General features: G+C 46.1%; 2 protein-coding genes across 15 annotated transcripts in view; one reads left to right on the top strand and one right to left on the bottom strand.

The window, feature by feature from the left end:
* TP53I11 (tumor protein p53 inducible protein 11) overlaps nucleotides 1-8627 on the top strand; it is a 47004-nt gene extending 38377 nt beyond the window's left edge. For all 7 annotated transcript variants that reach the window (XM_044271055.1, XM_044271051.1, XM_044271053.1 and 4 more), the window contains 5 exons: nucleotides 260-318; nucleotides 2193-2241; nucleotides 5111-5207; nucleotides 5298-5399; nucleotides 6836-8627. In XM_044271055.1, the coding sequence (XP_044126990.1) occupies nucleotides 260-318; nucleotides 2193-2241; nucleotides 5111-5207; nucleotides 5298-5399; nucleotides 6836-6969 (441 nt within the window). In that variant the 3' untranslated portion in view covers nucleotides 6970-8627. The remainder of the gene's footprint in view (nucleotides 1-259; nucleotides 319-2192; nucleotides 2242-5110; nucleotides 5208-5297; nucleotides 5400-6835) is intronic.
* A 6342-nt stretch (nucleotides 8628-14969) lies between these two features.
* The window catches only part of TSPAN18 (tetraspanin 18), a 135316-nt gene continuing 131289 nt past the window's right edge, over nucleotides 14970-18996 (bottom strand). For all 8 annotated transcript variants that reach the window (XM_044271047.1, XM_044271046.1, XM_044271049.1 and 5 more), the window contains 4 exons: nucleotides 18195-18293; nucleotides 17764-17934; nucleotides 17558-17641; nucleotides 14970-17422 (listed from right to left, as the gene is read on the bottom strand). In XM_044271047.1, coding sequence (XP_044126982.1) covers nucleotides 17375-17422; nucleotides 17558-17641; nucleotides 17764-17934; nucleotides 18195-18293 — 402 coding nt within the window. In that variant the 3' untranslated portion in view covers nucleotides 14970-17374. The remainder of the gene's footprint in view (nucleotides 17423-17557; nucleotides 17642-17763; nucleotides 17935-18194; nucleotides 18294-18996) is intronic.

Genomic DNA, 18996 nt, shown 5'->3' on the forward strand with positions numbered 1-18996 from the left:
ATTTCGCGCTGCCTCTGAAAAAAACTCCTTTGCGTTAAGATTAAGCGGCAGCTTCCTGCGCTCGGCGGCCGCGGCTTTTCAGAGTGGTGATTAAAATCGTTGTGGTGCTTGATAGGTAAGTGGCTGACGAGGCTGATAATCTGGGCGCTCAGATAGCGATCATGCCGAGCCTTCTGTGCCGAGTGCCGCAAACAATTGACCTCATTGTCGTCCTTCTCATCGGATGGAAATTTAACTCTCTCTTATCTTTTGTCCACAGATCAGCCAAGTTCTAGGGAATGAAATAAAATTTGCCGTACGGGAACCTATAGGTCTAAGGTGAGAACCTGCTGAGGTCTCTATGTAACTAATGAAAGAGGCCGATCAGGGTCCTAGAAAAGCTGGGCCACAGCTGTAATGTGACCACAACAGTTGTCACACAAACGTTTTGATTAGCTTGATGGTGAGTCAGATCTAGGTTTGGTTGGCATATCTGAGCTCATAATTCCCAGCACTCGCTGCTGGTTCACTGTCTATTTGGACTTTGATATTTTGCTTTCTTGTTGCCACTGGAGCTGTTAGAAATGGGTGACACATTCTGTTTTAAATCTTAAAGGAATTGTCCACTTTGTTAAAAAGGTCCCTCTGTGATAAGCTGATCACCCAGCGTCCCTCTGCTGAGCTCTTCAGCGATCAGCTGGAACCTGCAGAGGAACCTGGTAGTAGGTGTTCAGTTTCCCTGCAGTGCCACCACTGGTCACATCAGGTATTACACAGTCCCCATTGAAATCAGTAGAATGACCATGTAAGGCTACTTTCCAGATTTGGACAGGAGGGGAGATTGTTAAAAAATAAATAAATAAAAAAGTGTTATGGGGACATTCAAGACCTTTACGTGTTAGCCAGAGTAGAAAAGGGCTACAAAGAACAGGTCACTCTGGAGGACTCGGCACATGCAGCATTAGGGTACTTTCACACTAGAGGTTTTCTTTTCCGGCACAGAGTTCCGTCCTAGGGGCTCTATACCGGAAAAGAACTGATCAGGCATATCCCCATGCATTCTGAATGGAGGGCATTCCATACAGGATGCATCAGGATGTCTTCAGTTCAGTCTTTTTGATTGATCAGGCAAAAGAGAAAACTGTAGGTGAAAAAAGTAAATGCGGGATCCGTTTTGCCGGATGGCACCGGAAAGACTGATCCGGCATTTCAATGCATTTTTAAGACTGATCATGATCCTGATCAGTATTACAAATGCCATCAGTTGGCCTACGTTTTGCCGGCAAGCAGTTCTGGCGGATCTCTCTGCTGCAAGTATAAAAAGGCCGGTACAGCCAATGACCTGCTCCCCTTGCATCACGTGACCAAATGATATGACGCAGTGATTGGCTGCAGCAACATCAAAGCCAATGATGGCAGCGAGGGACCTGAGCAAGGCAGCTAAGGAGCCGTGACCCAGCGGCAGGGAGCAGATCAGATAAGAATGCTTTCCTTTTCCAAGTTTAGCCAGGAGGAGGTTTGCCAACCAACCCCCCCCCCCCAAAAAAAAAAGTGATAATTTTTTTAAAATTTGTTTTTCCTAAGCTTGACAACCCCTGTAATGACACAAGCGAGGATTAATCTATGCAGCATTTCAAAGTAGTTTATGAAGATCACGGAGATCTGTAGGAAGACCGTCTATTGTGCGCACGTCACTCGCGGGTTTAGATAAAAAATGAAATTGGTGCTATTTATACCCAATTCAAATAATTTTGAAAGCCCTCTGATCTATTATGTAAGGGCTGGCGGAGGCTCCTCTCCAGACTGATGTTATGTCGCGTTACAGGATAGATTTATCTTCATCTTGAAGTTATTTGCAGAGCCCAGAAATGATGCGCAGTCTCTGATAACAATAGGCGCCCTGTGGGAATTCAGCTGAAGTCTTACTACAAATTCCAGCATGTCACCAGCACGGAGCATACTGGGAGCAGCTTTATCAGAATCCTAGGTTCCCTAAGGCTCTAAATGCAGGCTGTAGCTTTCAGTTTGCCAAAAATTTACTAATATTTTGTAATCCAGAATTGACTCTTTCTTTTGCAAACTCAATACTGCCACCTGGTGGCTAGAATGCTCTTTGCATAAGCTACTACTTTAATTGTACTTTTCAAGGGGTGGGGAAGAATAACTTAGTAATATATTTCCATGAAGTGATTTGGAATCTGTTTTCATTTCAGGGTATGGCAGTTCCTCTCCGCTGTGATGTTCACAGGAATCGCAGTAATGGTGAGTCGTGATCATGCGTCTCTCCTGTCACCTCATTCTGTTCAGCAGTCTTCCCTGGGTGACGACCCACAGAGCTGACTTTAGATCTTCTCTAAAGAAATCTTCCTGGATGTGTAGCGCTTTATGCATCACTCTATCAGGAGCTGTCAGTTTAATTGGATGTAGCTGCAATACCAGCCACAACATGTGCACCGGAGCGGCGCTGTTTCTAGGGAGAAAAAGTAAACCTCAATTTCAGAATTTTGGAAAACCCCTTTAAGGAGGTTCGGGGCCAGGAGCCTAGAAAGTTTAGCAACTTCTATGGGAGTTGTAACCTATATGATATTGGTTGTGCCCCACCCCCTCTTTATTGGGGGTCCCTCTGTCTTACTGGGGGGCTTAATTGCCTTTAGTTTATTATCATCCTGTAGCAGTAATCGGCTCTCCATGTGCTAACTTCTGTTAATGCAAAGCAGCCACTTTGAAGAAGCAGTGCTGCAGTATAAAGCATAGGTCAGTGCAGTAGTCTGATTACACAAAAATCTGATTTTAGACTAGCTCAGAATCCAATAGACAATGCAGCTTAGCTGGAGTCGCTGAACGTAGCTGTGCCCTAATGAAGCAGGGCCAAAAAGCTGGGGGCGGGGGGGGGTAGCCGGGACCCAAAGGTGGCGATGAGTCTGTTCCTGCATGGATCCCAGATAAGCCTCTGTATTCTGCCCAGATCCTCTTCTTATGCTGCTGCTGCTGCTCATCTTTTGCCGCTTCTCCCGCTGGTTAATTCTCCTTTGATACATTTTGCTCCTCAGCTGCTTATTGTTACATGTCGGATTCTTTAGAATCTTTTTTTGTTACTTTGTATTTCTTTGTGCTGAGAGCCCCCGCCGTATCATCACCCCTCCCCCTCCTCAGCACAGAGAACTTTGTTAATGTAATATTTAGAGCTGGGGAAGGGGGCCCTTACTTTGCTCCTGTATGAATGCAGGTTTTGCTATCCTGCTGTGCTCTTGTATGAGTCATCGGCTTCTGGTAAGTTCCTTTAAGAATTCTATTCAGCTGTACATATATAGGAAAGCTGGGTGAGGACGCATCTGGTCCAGCAAACCCAGGGGGGTATCGCCCTGCTTTTCCAGGCTCCTTAAAGGGCATCTGTCAGCAGATTTGTACCTGTGAAACTGGCTGACCTGTTGCATGGGAACATTTACACTGCCTGGCCCTGTCTATTAAAGTGGAAAGGGCTCCGCAGTTGCAGAGAAAGTGGAGCCTCTCGGTGTAACGGCAACGCCCCTGTTGCACCTAGAGGCTCATCTGCTTATATTTAAACTCCAAACTTGTTCTCAGCAATGTAGGCACATATGAACGTTAGACCAGCACAGAGGCCTATGTACACCTTTTAGTGGTAGTTTTATTTTATTATTGCATTGTACTCATTTTGAGCTAAAAATCTTTTTTTCAATTGGTCCTTATTAAAAATGTTGAGCCCCTTTCTCTGTACAGCCTTGAGTTTATGTAGCAGCAGGATCTGTCGTTTTACTCAGCTATGGCTCCTTATCTCTGACCTTTATAAATACTCATTATAGATGAGTCCTTATCTTGCTGATAAGAATGTGGCTTGGGGATCGTGCGCACAAATGTGTGCCGCCTTTTCCGTGCATTGGGGACCGCATCATCTGTGTGGCTGCTACAGACGAATGCAGTCCCATTCAAGTTGGATCGGTCCATGATCCACCTGCACCGCAAAAATTAGAACAAGTTCCTTTTTTTTATTTTTTTTTATTACGTTATGCACCTTCCGGATTGTGAACCCATTCAAGTGAATTGCTGTTTGCGGGATGCAATACGGGCCCGGCCGACCCTTAAGGCCCTATTACACAGGCAGAGTATCGTTAAGATGATCACTAAGAAGCGTTTGTACGAACGCTCGTTAGCGATCATCTGTCAGTGTAATACTGCCGACGATCACCCAATGAATGAGCAAACGCTCGTTCGTCGGGTAATCCAGATCTTTTAACCTGTTTAAAAATCCTGGTTAGCCGGCGGCAGATCGCACCATATAATAGGCGCTCTACTGCCGGCAAACAATGAGAAAGTATAGGGACGAGCGATACATTAGTGATCACTTATCCCTATACTGAGGAGGAGATCGCTGCATGTAATGGCAGCGATCTCCTTCTCCAGCAAGCAGGCGATTGACGGAAGTGGACGCTTCCCTCTCGTCAATCGTCTGCTCTATCTGCCCGTGTAATCAGGCCCTTAGGCTGGGTTCACATCTGCGTTGTGATCGCCGGCACTGTAATCTGGTCACACTGTCCGGTGTAGATGCCAGCTTTCAGCTGGACAAAAAATACTACACACAAAATTTTTTTGTCCGGCCGAAAGTTGGCATAAATGCTGGAAAGTGGTTGGATTACCGCTGGATCCCAATACAGTGTATGGGGGTTCGGCAGTGCACGGTGGCATCCAGCTATGTCGGATCCCGGCAGTCTGTTCCTCCGCTGCTAGCATCTATGACCTTTTTAAAGGGTTATTGGTTGATGGAACCGGTGGATGAATCCATCTTCGGAGCTGTACAGCGCCACCTATCTGCCACCGTACTGTGAAACAGGATCTATTTAGACTGAGATTATAATCGCCTTCCATAGCAGCACGCTGAGGTGCAGTTTACACCCAGTGTTTTCTCGGAAAGCACTGTGATATCATTATCACAGGGGAACGCAATAAAAATGTGAAAAATGTGGTGCCAGTTGCAGGACGGAGCTGGCTGCCGCTAGTGAAGGTAACTGAGCGATATAATGCACCTCGTCCAGTCAAAAACTGGTACCAACCTGGCAAAGTCTATGATTGCAAAACTCAGGACGCCCCTGTGCTTACTCTCCTCTCTCTCCCGTAGGCTCTCGCCTTCCCTGATCAGCTGTATGAGGCGGTCTTCAATAAAGGTACCGTGAGCAGTAAAACCTCCACGCGCCTCTACGGCGGAGCCCTGTTAAGTGAGTGTTGGGTGCAGAGGGGGAGATTACAAGCCGGTGATTAAAAGACCCTTGTAGTCGCTGACTACCACGTGTGTTTTTATTTTCCAGGTATCTCCTTAATAATCTGGAACTCAATGTACACGTCAGAGAAGGTCATCATCCGGTGGACGCTGCTGACGGAGGCGTGTTATTTCAGTATACAGCTCATCGGTGAGTGGTCGTGTGGTGGAGTAGACGGAATCTGACCACGGTGGTGCAGTACCGCATACGGCCTGTGCACAGGGGGGGCTGCTAGGCAACAGTTAAATTCGATAGGTATTTGGATGCTCCTACGGTGGTGCTCTTTTCTGACCGATAGGGGTTCACCCTTATTTTACCCCAAAATGCCCTAAAATGTATTGCCACGTACATGTGACAGCTCAGCCAGTCGCTGGCCACAGTGGTGCCTCGCCTCAGTCAGTGATTGGCTGAGCGGTCACGTTTTCCGTATTGCGAGGCGCAAGGAAATGGAGATAGAAGGAGAAGCAGAGATTAGAGCCACCAATCTTTGATGCCCGTAGCAACTAATCAAAGCTCAGCTTTAATTTCCCGTTCCATTGTTATAAAATGAAATCTGCGCTGTGATTAGTTGCTAGTCTTTGTAAATCTACTCCCAAACTTTGTCTCGTCCGCACCCTGCAGCTCCCCTCCAATCCACCAGGCCATGCCAGACTCCCAGTACCAGATTCCTGGCTTGCTCTGGGAACGTGGGGCTTCATTTTTCAAAGCCAGTCTAACAGTTGCCTGTACCAACCAATCGGAGCTCAGCTTTCATTTCTAAAACGGTTCTGGAAAAATGAAAGCTGTGCTCTGATTGGTTGCTAAGGGCAACAGAGACAGCTTGGCAGTTTCTATAAGGCCCTCAATGGGAGATTAATGAAAACTGCCTAAAAGAAAAAAAAAAATCTTGTTGCCCATAGCAACCAGAGGGCAGCTTTTATGTTGCAAGAGCACTAGCTGAAATGAAAGCTGCGCTGTGATTGGCTACTATGGGTAACAGCGGACAAGAATAGGCATTTATATCAATGGCTGTCCGTGCCGTTCCGCAAAATTTGCGGAACGCACACTGAATCCATCCGTGTTTTGCGGCTCCGCAATTTGCAGACTGCAAAACACACAACGGTCATGTGCATGAGGCCTTAGTCTTTAACCCCTTCCCTTCTACACCCCTCCTCATCCTAAATGAGCCACCGCTATGTCTAGTGACCCAGTATCCCGACGCCACATACATATTATAAAGTACATGGAGGGCTGCTTTCTGGGGGTCCTGGAGTCTCCCCTTTTTCCGTGAGTCTGTCGGACAATCTGGGAAAGATGACAAATATGCCCTAAGTCTGAAGAGGGCGAGGCCCCCACAAAAGTTGTTCAGACTACATAGCCTGGTGACTCCCCATTTGGTGCCAGGGCAGAGGAAAGATTTGTAACGCGCCCCTTTCCAGGAGATTTGACTCTTCTGCTTTCTGGTCAGTAGATTTCAGAAGGTTGCTTTGGATGTGACTAGAGAAAAATGGAATGTTCCTGTAATCTGTTGTCGTGTAGACGGCATTCTTTATAGATTTGGGGGGGAAGCAGAAACTTAATTCACTGCACTTTGTTCTCTTGCGCAGTTACCATGGTGACCATGATCGAGAGCAGCTCCACGACCATCGCCGCCTCCGTCCTCGTCTGCAGTTGCCTCATGTTCGTCCTCGTCAGCGTCTACTTTTATTACCAAGTCGGACGCAGGCCCAAGAAACTCTGAATCTTGGATTTTTAGTACCAGAACCTCCTTTTTCATTTTTTTTTCTTTTTTTCCCCGCAAGTAGACTCCCATCATCTTATGGGATGGAGGGGGTTGTGATTATTTTAACCAAGAACTGTAGCCAACTTGGTCTTCAGAGACACGATCACCCCCCGACACAGGGTCCACTGTGCAGCCAGGACTGGATGAAGCGCACGGCACCCGCCCCTCCCACCTTTGTTTTACCGTATCCGCCATTCTGCTGTGTGCACACCCCTCTTTGTATATTAACCCTTCAATAGCCACATGGTCAGTTTAAGCATGTTTCCGCCGACCTGGGGGGTCGTAACCGCCCTTGTCCCAAAGAATGTGGGCTATTTCTCATTTTCCTGCCCCCTGTAAACATAAGCGCTTTCTGTTTCTGAGAAAGCTGGGTGGTGACGACCAATATGGCCTCCATTACAGGGGTTGTCGCACAGTTTCTGCATGTTCCTGAATGGCTAAATGCAATAACCTATCCTTTGCACCGTACAGTACATAGTTAGACACTCGCCCTTCTGGAGCCCGGGAAAGCTGGGTGGCTGCCCATTCGGAATCTGTAATGGCATCCATATTGCTTTTTCCGGAACAGTTTTACAATTTGACAGAAGAGCACTTCATAGCCTCCGCCGCCATCCACAGTGCATCTGAATCTGAGAGCCTACTAACAGTTTGGCTGCCAAAGCAGTGCCTTCTATCTCCCTCTGGCAGCCAAGGGGTTAAAGGCTGCATTCCTAAGTCGGAGCACTGTTAAGTTTGTGCACCCTGCAAAAAGTTAAAAAAATAAATAAAAATTGGGTTGTGCGCACCCACATAATACAATGGATTGCTCTGCAGCGCCACCTCCTGGCGGGATGGATGTACTGCTGGTATCATTGATGTTTACAGGACTAGCTGGCACAGACGGACACATTCCCAGAGACGTTTTATCCAGGATGGGACATAGGTGCTGCAGCCATAACTGAAAGCAGGGCAGGCTTCCCGCGTCCTCAGGAGGATATTTCCCTGCACGGATGTGTGACAGGATGTTATGCATGGAGCTGCCATGAGCAGGAAATCTGCGGTGGAAAAAGTCCAGGTCACAAGTTCCCAGAAGTCAGCAATGCTGCGACTATGATTTATCATGGGAGGAAAATAAATGCTTTTTTTTCCATATCATTTGCAGAGATCCCCCTCCCCTTCCATAGTTGCAGTTGTCAGCAAGGGGTTAAAGGTTGCTTTTGATTGGTCGCAACATTCCAGTCCTCTGGGGGTGTCTGCAGCGCCCCCCAAACCACTGAGACCCTCATGAATATTGCATTGGACTCCTCTTCCAGCAGCTAGTGACGACTCCTTCCCCTGAACACTGCCTGTGACTAGAGCGCCCCTTGCCAAAATGGAGCCTTTTTCTTTTTGCTTTTAAGTTCCTCAGCCTCCTTGGGGCCACAGAGGCGGCAGCCGTTTTTGTAAGTATCACCAAGGAACTCCCCATTCTAGCTGCTTCCCCTTTGTAGCCTGTAGGTGCACTTTATCTCCCCTCCCTCATCAGTGTATTGTTGTTTTTTTATTTTTTTTTGTGAATACTGTTGTATTATTTTTCTTTGTGTTTTAAAACTTTAATACCTCAGTATCTTCCATAATAAAATATGCATTCAGCAACACAGGTGGCTGGGTCATTTATTTGTTTTTCTCCTTTGCACATACAATATTTGACCACAGGGAGGCACTGCAGCATGTTGCAGCCCATTATTCCTCATGCTCATACGGTATTTCACCAGAAGGAGGCACTGCAGCACGTTACAGCTCACTCTGCCTCATGCATGTACAATATTTGACCACAGGGAGGCACTGCAGTATGTTGCAGCTCATTATGCCACATGCACGTACAATATTTGACCACAAGGGTGGCGCTGCAACACGATGCAGCTTATTTGGTCTCCTTGATCACAACTGAAAGGGGTTATCTCACAAATCAAGTTCAGAAGGCTGTTAAACGCTCTTTTTAACTACTTTGCACTTTATCCACCCCAAAATATTCAATTTTCATGTGTCCTTCTTCTGTGGTCCCCCTCAGCACCACTGCTAATCTGTGCTGTTGTAGGGAGGTTAGTGGACAGTTAGTTTCACATGACCAATTTTCTGTTTTCTGCATGCATCTCCTGGAAGCATTTGCATTCACTTTGTCTTTCACCCCCTTTCTACATCACCATTCAGTTTCGTTCCCCCTCAGGTAGCAGTAAATATAATCTCTCTAGTAAGTAGCCAGTCAGTCCGCTTCCCCTCCTGGCAGCTGTAGATATAGGCCCCAGTAAGTTCCCACTCTCCTTACCCCTTTGGCAGCCACACATATTGTTCCCAGGCATTCTCCTTCCCTCTCTGGCAGCTGTAAATATAATCCCTAGTAAGTTCCTACTTTCTTTACTCCTCTGGCATTTATACAGGAAATAACGTTCCCAGTCAGTCTCCTTCCCCCTCTGGCAGCTGTAAATATAGTCGCCAGTAAGACTACTTTCACATCTGCGGCACAGAGATCCGGCAAAAATGGTGAGAATCGGCCGTATGTAAGCAGCATGCAGCGGTTTGAGTTTGTCCGAATCTCAGCATTCAGCGCCAGATCCGGAGAGTTTCAGCAGGCTGTTCACTTCCAGAATTGCTGCCACAGATGTGAAAGTAGCCTCAGATGTGAAAGTGGCAACATGGTCTCCTTCCCCCTCTTGCAGCATTAAATTTAGCCCCCAAGAACTTCCCCTGCAGATAGCTAATGAATGTACCATGGGGTCCGCAGTAGTAATTGCTTCCTTACAAGTCAATCCCAGGACACAGTCTTCTCAGCTTTGTTGTATACCGCCATCTATTGCACTGGCTCTGATACAAGCCGTCTGTCCGAGGATGGTGAACAGCGGATCATCACATGGAGAACAGGAATGAGGCTTCAGCTGTGGAGAGAGAGAGAGACTGAGCATGTGTGTCCATGAGCACTCGGGGACCCGCACGTTGCTATATACTCTGAGCACCAGGTGACGCCGTACTATGTAAGTAAATGCCATATAACTCTGCACTGGATGTTTTTTAATGCATGCAAATGACAAACACAGTTAATTATTCATGATCTGTACAATAAATATAATCACTTGGGGAGGGGATCCTGTATCCTCGCGATGGATGAGTATCACTGATGCTAATCACTATTACCAATGATGATGATGCTGGATGATTGACATCAGTGATGGCTGATGATTATTGATGATGATTGAAGGTTATGGAAGACTGTCATAAGGTGGGGGCAGCAGCCAGTGGGTGCAAAATCTGCAGGTTAAGGCCTCATGCAAATTGCTGTACCCAATGCACGGAGCGGCCAACCAGCGGCAGTGTGCATGAGCCCTAACGTTGCTGTAACTCTGAAATTCGTGCAGCCATTGGCCACCCCATGGAGACCCAGCCTAAAGGCTGCATTACACTGGCTGTCTGTGCGGCCGATAATCGCTAATGAGCCCTATACTGCTGCCGGTTCCCGATGAACAAGCAAACGCTCATTCACCGGGCAATTCTGATTTTTAAAGCCTGTATTACACAGGCCGATTGTTGGGAGGAAACCGTTCCCTCCCGGCGATCACTTCTGCAGCATGGGGAGGAGCGATCGCTATGCTCTCACTCGTCCCTATACTGTCTAGTGGTTTGCCAGCCGCTGATTGCTATTAGACAGCACAATCTGCCACCAGCAAGCGCTGATTTTTTAATCGGCACTGCCGCACCTTCTGCACGTTGATTGACGCAGTCAGGAGTGATGGCTTTTGACAGGACGAGACAGTAACAAAGTGCTTAAGGATGCGGCAGTTGCAGAGAGAGCAGAGCCTTTAGGAGTAACGGCAACGCCCCCGTTGCTCCTAGAGGCTCTTTTGCATATAATAAAACTTCATTTTTCTGAGCAATGCGGACACATATGAACACTGGACCAACACAGATGCCTTCAGCTGCCGAGCGCACATGTAACGGGTCAGCCAGTGTCATAGGTACAAAACTGCTGACAGATGCCCTTTAATCTCAATTTCCAAAATCTGTTTGCTGTCAATGAGTGGGAGCATTTTCTATAACACCCAGCTGCTGAAAACCTATACAGACCTTCTACTTCTGGCTGCTGACAGTTTATTACTATAGTATTGGTCTAATCCCAACTCATCAGCAGCACCAGTCTCTCTGCTCTGTCCTGCCTGATACATTTTATTTACACTGATACATTGTATCTTATTGTTTAGTTAGGGGGCGGAGTTCACATCTGCAGTTCGGAGTCACTGTCACAGATTCCGTCAAAAAGACCGGACAAAATAAACTGAATGGACTCTATTGTAGTCAATGGAGTCTGTTTGGGTCAGGTATGTGCCCTATCCTGCACTTCCGTCTTTCTGCTCCTGTAACGGAGTAGAAAAACGGAAATATTTAGCGGTGATGTGAACTCCAGGGGATTTCCTAGTCTGGATACGACTGTAACCAAACTCTCCAGTGAGGAAAAGGATTAGACCAGGACAAGTGGATGGAAGCAGGAATGGTTCTATTCACTGACAGCGAGCAAACCTCACGGAAATGGTGAGGGATTTATACAAAATTTCAGAAGGTTTCCTTCTGCAATGATGAAGCTTGATTGGATGCACAGTGTGTTGGAGCAGGAGGCTCATCATCCGCCTAATCAGCGCTGCAGACACTTTTAAGAGATGTTATTATGGAATCAATGGTAACAATGTAATTGCGCAGAAGTGGACGCCAATCAGCAATTTAGGAGGCCGGAGACGCTGAGTGATTACAGTGGGTCGCGGTAATAAGTGCCTAGCGATCGGCGGTAATTATTGTCATTTATTTACCTGCAATTGAGAAAGTTCAAGGGTTCATACAGGTTATTAATGCTGCCGAGCGCCCGCCTAGTACTGGTTTACCCCTTGCTTATGGAGGCTGTAGTCAGGATATGCTGGGAGTTGTAGTTTCTTGAACAGGTGTCCCAACTGTCTATATATTTACATAAAATTCACCAAAATTGGATGTTTATTTCAGCTGCCCAGTGGAGAAAAAACACTGCCTTATCTAACTGCCTGGTGCATGTGCCAGTTCTTGCAGGTGCAGCGCGGACTGGATCTCTGAGGCAACAGAGCAGCGGAGAAACTGAATATGCCAACCGAAATCCTAAGCCTTACGTACCCGGTCAGCCCTACAAGGGCCGTAGAGTCGGTGGAATGGCCTCTTTGTTGTACATGGCACAAGTATGTCTTCAGATAATGTGGAAGACGTTCAGCAGCTGCAAGACCACGTCCGAGTTTTACTGTAAGTAGACCGGCTTAAAGTTCAGGTCGGTAATGGGCATTTACCAGTATGTGTGTGGCACCGCTGGTTAATTTGGCAAAGGAGTGACAATAAGTGTAAAGGGGTTGACCAACACTTCTCACCATTGTTTCATGCATGGTATAGATGTAGGGATTCTGTTCGCTCATGGAAAAGGTCATCTGACGCGAGTCCCTCCACCGTACGCGCACTGCGCCATTCTTGCCTGGCGGGCTCGTGGGCATATCTGCTTTTGGACAAGGTGCACTTTTGTACCTGGCAGCAGCACTTTCCTGGTCTGTTTGATGTATGGATGCTGCTTGGACACCCCTGTAATTTTGCTTTGGGCCATCTGTTTTTTTTATTTTTATTTCAGAGGTCCAAAAATAATTGGCTGCTGCCAGCTGCCCTGAAGAAACTTCCATAAAGGGGTTATCCGAGATGCGCTGCGATTCTGTGCGCCCGTCCCTTCCGGGATCATGTGCCGTACATCGGGCACGTGACCCGCGCGAGTCTGCACAAACGTTTCTGCAAGATAATCAGATTAACGCTTGCACTGCAGGTTGTAATCCCAGGCTGGGATCACATGCCCGATGTACAGCACGCGATCCCGGAAGTAGCCGCCACACGCTATCGTGGCGCCTCTTGGATAACCTCCTGATGTGTGTTTTAGGCTTGCAGATTTGTATGCAGAAATCCACACCAACGGCGCGCAATTTATTGCAGCTTTGGTTTTTGTTGCAAATATTTTGTTTAATCGCCCCATTGAAGTCAATCACTGTAGATAAAGGGGCAGAATTGCACAAACAACTGACACTGCAGATTTTAAAAGCCACATAGCGGGCCAACTTCCGCCCATAAAAAAGTGTACATGAGATTTGTCAGATCACAATGGGTTTTCTGCACCAAAATCCACGTGGAAAAAACTGTGCCTAATCTGCAACGTGTGAAGGTACCCGAAGTAACTACTTTCATTCCCCATCTAAGAACAACTATGGAGCATCTATTCCTATGACTCTATGTTGTGCTAGTCCTGCTAGCAGTTTGTAATAAAGGTCCAGATGGGTATTACCAGTTGGGGTTGTGTCCCTGCACAGTCTGACACATATCCAATCAGTGCTGTCAGTGTCAGACTGGGCAGGGACACACACCTAACTGGTAACACCCAGCTGGACCTTCATTCTGAACTTCTAGCAGGAATAATAGAGGAATGGCACCAGATTCTCCAGAACTGTTTTTACATGGGGGATGCTGGTGTCCGGAGAGGTGACTGCTTCCCTTTAACCCTTTGGGCTGTCATTTTGGTATTTGGTAATGACAACCATTATAGTTTCTCCTGCAGAGGATTCTAGCCCAGACTCCTGAAAGGAAAATCGCAGTGAGGCACACACCTGACCCATGCCTCAATTCTATGCTGCTGCCTACCATTTACCAGTCGAGGAAAGCTGGAAGTGGCTGCCACCAAATCTATTTGGGCACAACCCACTTGCTATTTGCATAAGAATTCAAATTCTGCAGGGCATGCTGGGTCTTGTAGTTTCCTAACAGCCAAGTTATATGAAAGACCATATGGCCTGATGCCAAGCCATTTTGGGCATGGCTATGGGCACAACGCTTGCTGCTTACAATGGTAACCTCTGCTTCTGTCAGTTTAAAGGGTCCTTCTCCAGCACCCACTGTATTATCTGGCTTATGGTTTTATTACAATTATTTTGTGCAGCAATATTTCACGTCCTGGCACATTTTTGTACATCACATACACTCAAGAACCACTCCTGTTTGTTACTTTCACAATTTTTTATTTTTTTTTTCCTTTTATTTTGTACAGAAATAAGAAGCGTCCGGGAGTCCTGCCCACCCCTCACTTCAATAACAAAAACAAGTAATCTGGTCATAGAAAAGAAGCGGGATTACACAGGACAACGCAGCTGTAACTAATCCTTGGAAACAAACATTTACAGTTACAAAATGTAGGGTTTTTCAGCTGGGACTCTGGCGATAAACAGGACCTTCCACCAGGGGGCGCTGCTGAACCGCTGCTCTGCACTCCCTCGTAGCCTCCACTGGGGCAGAGGGATTTTCTACAAGGTTAATATTCTCTTCTACAAACGCAGCTCGGACGCCAAACACCACAGAACTATATTCACAGTAACACAGGAAAATCACAACGAGGAGCACAGGCGGCAGATCGAGGGTCGCTTCTTGCTTTTTAGGACACCCAATGTGACACTGACTGCTATGGGAGCTAAAAATGAGACTTTTTCTTAGGTCTTTAGTTCTTGTGGTTGACGGTTCAGCACCCCTGTGAGTATTGCATTTGTACCTATGTCCCTATGACAACACTTCCTGCCTTGATGCACTGGTAGCTGTGTGCTATACAGACCCCTAGGCTCCCAGAAGCCAACTGGAGGTTACGTCCTTTATCTCACATTTTGCTAAGGGATGGTCAACCTGCGGCCCCCCAGCTGTTGTAAGACTACAACTCCTGTCGGGGCATGCTGGGAGTTGTAGTTTTGCAACAGCTGGAGGGCCACAGGTTGGGCATGCCTGTGCTAAGATAACAAGCTGCCAGCGTGCAGGCCAGGAAGAGTTGTCATAGGGACATGCAGAGGTTTTTCTCATAGGAAACTTGTAACTTCAACCTTGCGTTGCTCTGTATATGATCTGGAATTGAGTTGTTTATTTGTGGGTTTTTTTTGTTTGTTTTTTTAATAAAGGAGAATGGCTGATGGTCTACATTTAATTTTAAGTCCTGGTGATGACCCGAAGCCTTAATTTTAAGATGGGCGCCAATATTGGTATAATGAGCTGATGTACGTGGAATAAGTCTGGGTTAAGGCACAGTATCGTGTTTATTTGCCCATTAGAGAATTTAGTGAAACTCTAGAACACCCCTCGTCCACTGGGCCTCCTTTCCTGAGTATCTGTACAGCTATCACCTATTTACGTCACTAGGGGGCATAGTTGTAGGTTACAGACCTTCCATCCTTTCTGTAGGGGAAGTTGGCAGAATGTGCACGGACTATACACTGAGATTTAGTTTACACACAGCAGTCAATATGAGCAAGCAGAGTTGCAGTTTAAAGCATGGGGGCTAAGTAGAGATACCTTGGGGATCTGAGTCGCCTGTCATTTCATCAGCAGTGGGCACAAAGAACCGAAGCCTACAGATATTGGGTCTTTGTATTCCTTCTACCTTCGGCCATATTGGACATGTCCTGTATGGATTGATGCATTTTAAGGCTATGGCAACATTCTGGCTCGTGGCCCCTGATGGTGGAGGCAGCTTAATTTAGGGCAACAATCATTAAGTGAATTGTGCTGTAAGGATGATGCTAGACCTGGCGAATCCTTAAATACATTTTTTTTTTTTTTTTTTATGCATCTCTTTACTTTATTGCAAAAAAAATAACTTTAATGCAGAAGTTGAATTGTGTCCTTGGTGTAGTACTGCTGATCTACCACTAGATGGCAAAAAAGAATAGTGCAAAAATGCCTAAAAGCGAGAGAGAAAGGATATCTGCTGAAACAACAACTGGTAATTGTCACAAAGGCCTAAAGTTACAGATTACATGGAAAATAAGTGTCTCACGTATTTCCATGACTGTAAAAAAAGGTGCAGCTGAGCAGTGTAGTCTACTGAATGCATCAACTACCATTATTATAGCCCCCTCTGCTGGTACCTACAGCTGCTTTCTGTAGATAATGGAAGGTTATTGGAAATTATCTGTCCCTTCCTTCCATGAGCTGGAGTGTGCACAGTGCTTGTGACATGCTGCTGCACAGGCGCAGCCTGCATCCTCTCCTGGGCAAGTTAGGGGGGAAGGATGGAGAAACATTGTTATCATGAGGTCTAGGTTAGGGGATGGTAAGAACCTGAACAAAGTAGGGACCCACTTTATCATACAACATTACCCAGTGGGGCCTTTTAGTGGGCACAATAAGGTATAGGGAGATGGCACCTTGGTCTTGACATGAAAACCTGTCACTAACTTTACAATAGGTGACAAAATTAATCCTGTTGTGGAAGCCATTCATCCACCATCAGATGTCCCTATTTAAAGGGTGCTTGTTTATTTTAAAGTTGTCTACTTATTTTTTTTGAAGGGTCCCCCCAAATTGACAACAGGTTCCCCCATTGTCGGGACCCTGAGCAATCATTCAGCAAAACTGTCTGATTCCCTTGGAGCGCCACCACAGGGGAAACTAAGAATTACAAAATTCTAATTTAACCCAATGGGCTGTATATGTGTAAAGCTCGATCCTCCGGGGCAAGAGACAATCCTTCAACAACTTAAGCGAACTGGGGCACGTTCGAGATCTAAAGTAGAGGACATGATTGGGCCATAGCAGAGCTGAAATGGGTGCATGCCGCACTTACGCCTAAAAGTAAAGAGCTGGGATCAGTTTTCAGTAAGGGCTCACTTTTTCCGGCACTTTTTGGAAGGTCAGGTAATGGGGTGCAGTCACACGCCTTACCTCAGTTTTCACTGGACGTTGAGTAGTTGTCCTAATTTAAAGGGATTTTTTTCCCCCCTTTTAAATGGTTTGCTTTGGATCAAAGGAGATCCCAAGTATCTTTAAATAATAGTTTAGCATTTGTGCTACAATGTAATCATTCACTCTTAAAGGAAATCTACGCACAAGAGAGTTTATAAGACACAGGACAGAATCATAAACTTCTACCATGAACAGTACAGTGCCTTTTACTACCCTGCAGTCAGCGCTGCCGCTTCATGTCACCTGCACAAAGCGTCCGCAAGGGGCACAGAACATCTCATCCGTGTTCTCACCAGTCTCTTATATACATGTTGGACACAGGCTGCTAATCAATGTATATTCTGCAGATACTTGCAAGGTTATTCATTTCCAGTGCAGTTCCCCCCGAAGCCAGGAAGGGGGAGTCTTGATAGAGTTAATACGCTGGTACAGCAACGAGGGTCCTTTGTCAGAAATTGTGTTCACAGTAACACTTTTTGCTTTTGAGGACCCCAGGGGTAGTGCAAGACCCTCTTGCAGTGGAGGCTTTGAAACAAGATGATTTTCCGGGGAGTTAGGAGACCCTCACAATTTGGCACACAAGTCTTCCTGAGCGGTGGTCTGTCTACTCTATGCCCCTAAACAGGCACATGGCAAATATCATTGCAAAAAGCTGTAAAAAAATTAAAAATTTATTATATTGCGTCAGTGACTGTGTATCTACATTGCTGGGGCAAGGAAAATTATAGGGCAGCCATCGGACTACATCTGTACATAGGAGAGTGGGCGTTACTCCCATGTTTCTTACCTCAACAGCTAAGACGCCGATGGCTAACGCTCCGGCAATGTACACATACGGTTCCAAGGAGTTCAGTATTGTTGAGTAACACCCCTAGAAAAAGTGTGTGAGAAACGCAAAGAATTACCTGAACAGATCTCTAAGGCACAAACACGCACCCATAGGTGAAGCAGAGGGGGGTTGGTCTCAAAGTTTTTTTTTTTGTTTTTTTTTACCTGTCTGTTAATTTCTATTCCCATCATGCATTCTTCCTGGCCAATGATCTCTGCAGCTTTTTGTAGAATTTTTTTTCCGCAGCAGGCCTCAGGTACACCATTCATTGTGTATGGTTTGTATTGCAAAGCACCACCGAAATCCTCTGGTCCATTCACTCCACAGCATTCGAACTGAAAATGCAAAACCGAGATGATTGCCATCATTATAGAAAGATTGTTCCAAAGGTGTATACATTATCTGCATGTCCAGGGAGGTGCAGGTACTTAGATACAATAGATTAGTAACTTGGTGTTTATATTTCTTTGAACATTACCGTAATAAATGTCTAAAAACCTGACAATCCGCTCCCTGGACTCGTGGGGTAATGTCAGACCCCATTGCGGTTCCCTATATTTCTAGTTTTATATCGTAATATATTCATGATACTCACCGTAATCATTACAGAATTCCAAGTTGATGTGAAAACATTTGTGCCGTTATTGCCTTGGTAATGTCGTTTTAGGTCCCTGGTAAAAAAGTCCCTGGTCAGCTGCAGACGAGAACAAGACATTAACCATTACATATATTCAATAACAATCCGTATATGCACAATACTAGTAAGGCCTCCTGCACATGAACGTGTGTGTGCCCCGTGGCCGTGCTGCACGAACGGCGACCATGGGGCAGCCGCAGTGGATTACGGACCCATTGACTTTAATGGGTCCATGATCCGGCCATTCCGCCAAATGATAGAACATGTCCTATCTCTTTGCGGAATGGAAGTACGGGACAAAAACCCACGGAAGCACTCTAGTGCTTCCGTTCCGCATCTCCGGACCCATTGAAGTGAATGGGTCCGCATCCGTGTTGCGGAATGCTCACGGAACAGCACCCATGTATTGCGGATCCCCAATACGGCAACGGGCAGCACACATTCGTAATACTGTAGTACAGGATTTGAAAAGCATGGCTGATGCCACACCAGCCTTCAGATTGTGCCTGGTATTGCAGCATAGCCCCATTCACTTCATTGGATCTGAGCTACAATAACATATACAATTCAAACATCTATAATTCTGTTTCTTAAAGAAAACCGACATTTTTTAATACCAGGTACAGCCTTTTTTTCAAATTAACTGGCCCTTTGTCGCTATAATAAATGGCTTCTTCCTACGGTGCTCAATAGGCTTGAGCGAGTCGACCTTCGGATCATAGATCTGAAGTCGATTTGTTCAAATACTTTGATTTTAATT

The sequence above is a fragment of the Bufo gargarizans genome, chromosome 10 (genome assembly GCF_014858855.1).
Source record: "Bufo gargarizans isolate SCDJY-AF-19 chromosome 10, ASM1485885v1, whole genome shotgun sequence".
In the NCBI taxonomy this organism is placed as follows: Eukaryota; Metazoa; Chordata; class Amphibia; order Anura; family Bufonidae; genus Bufo; species Bufo gargarizans.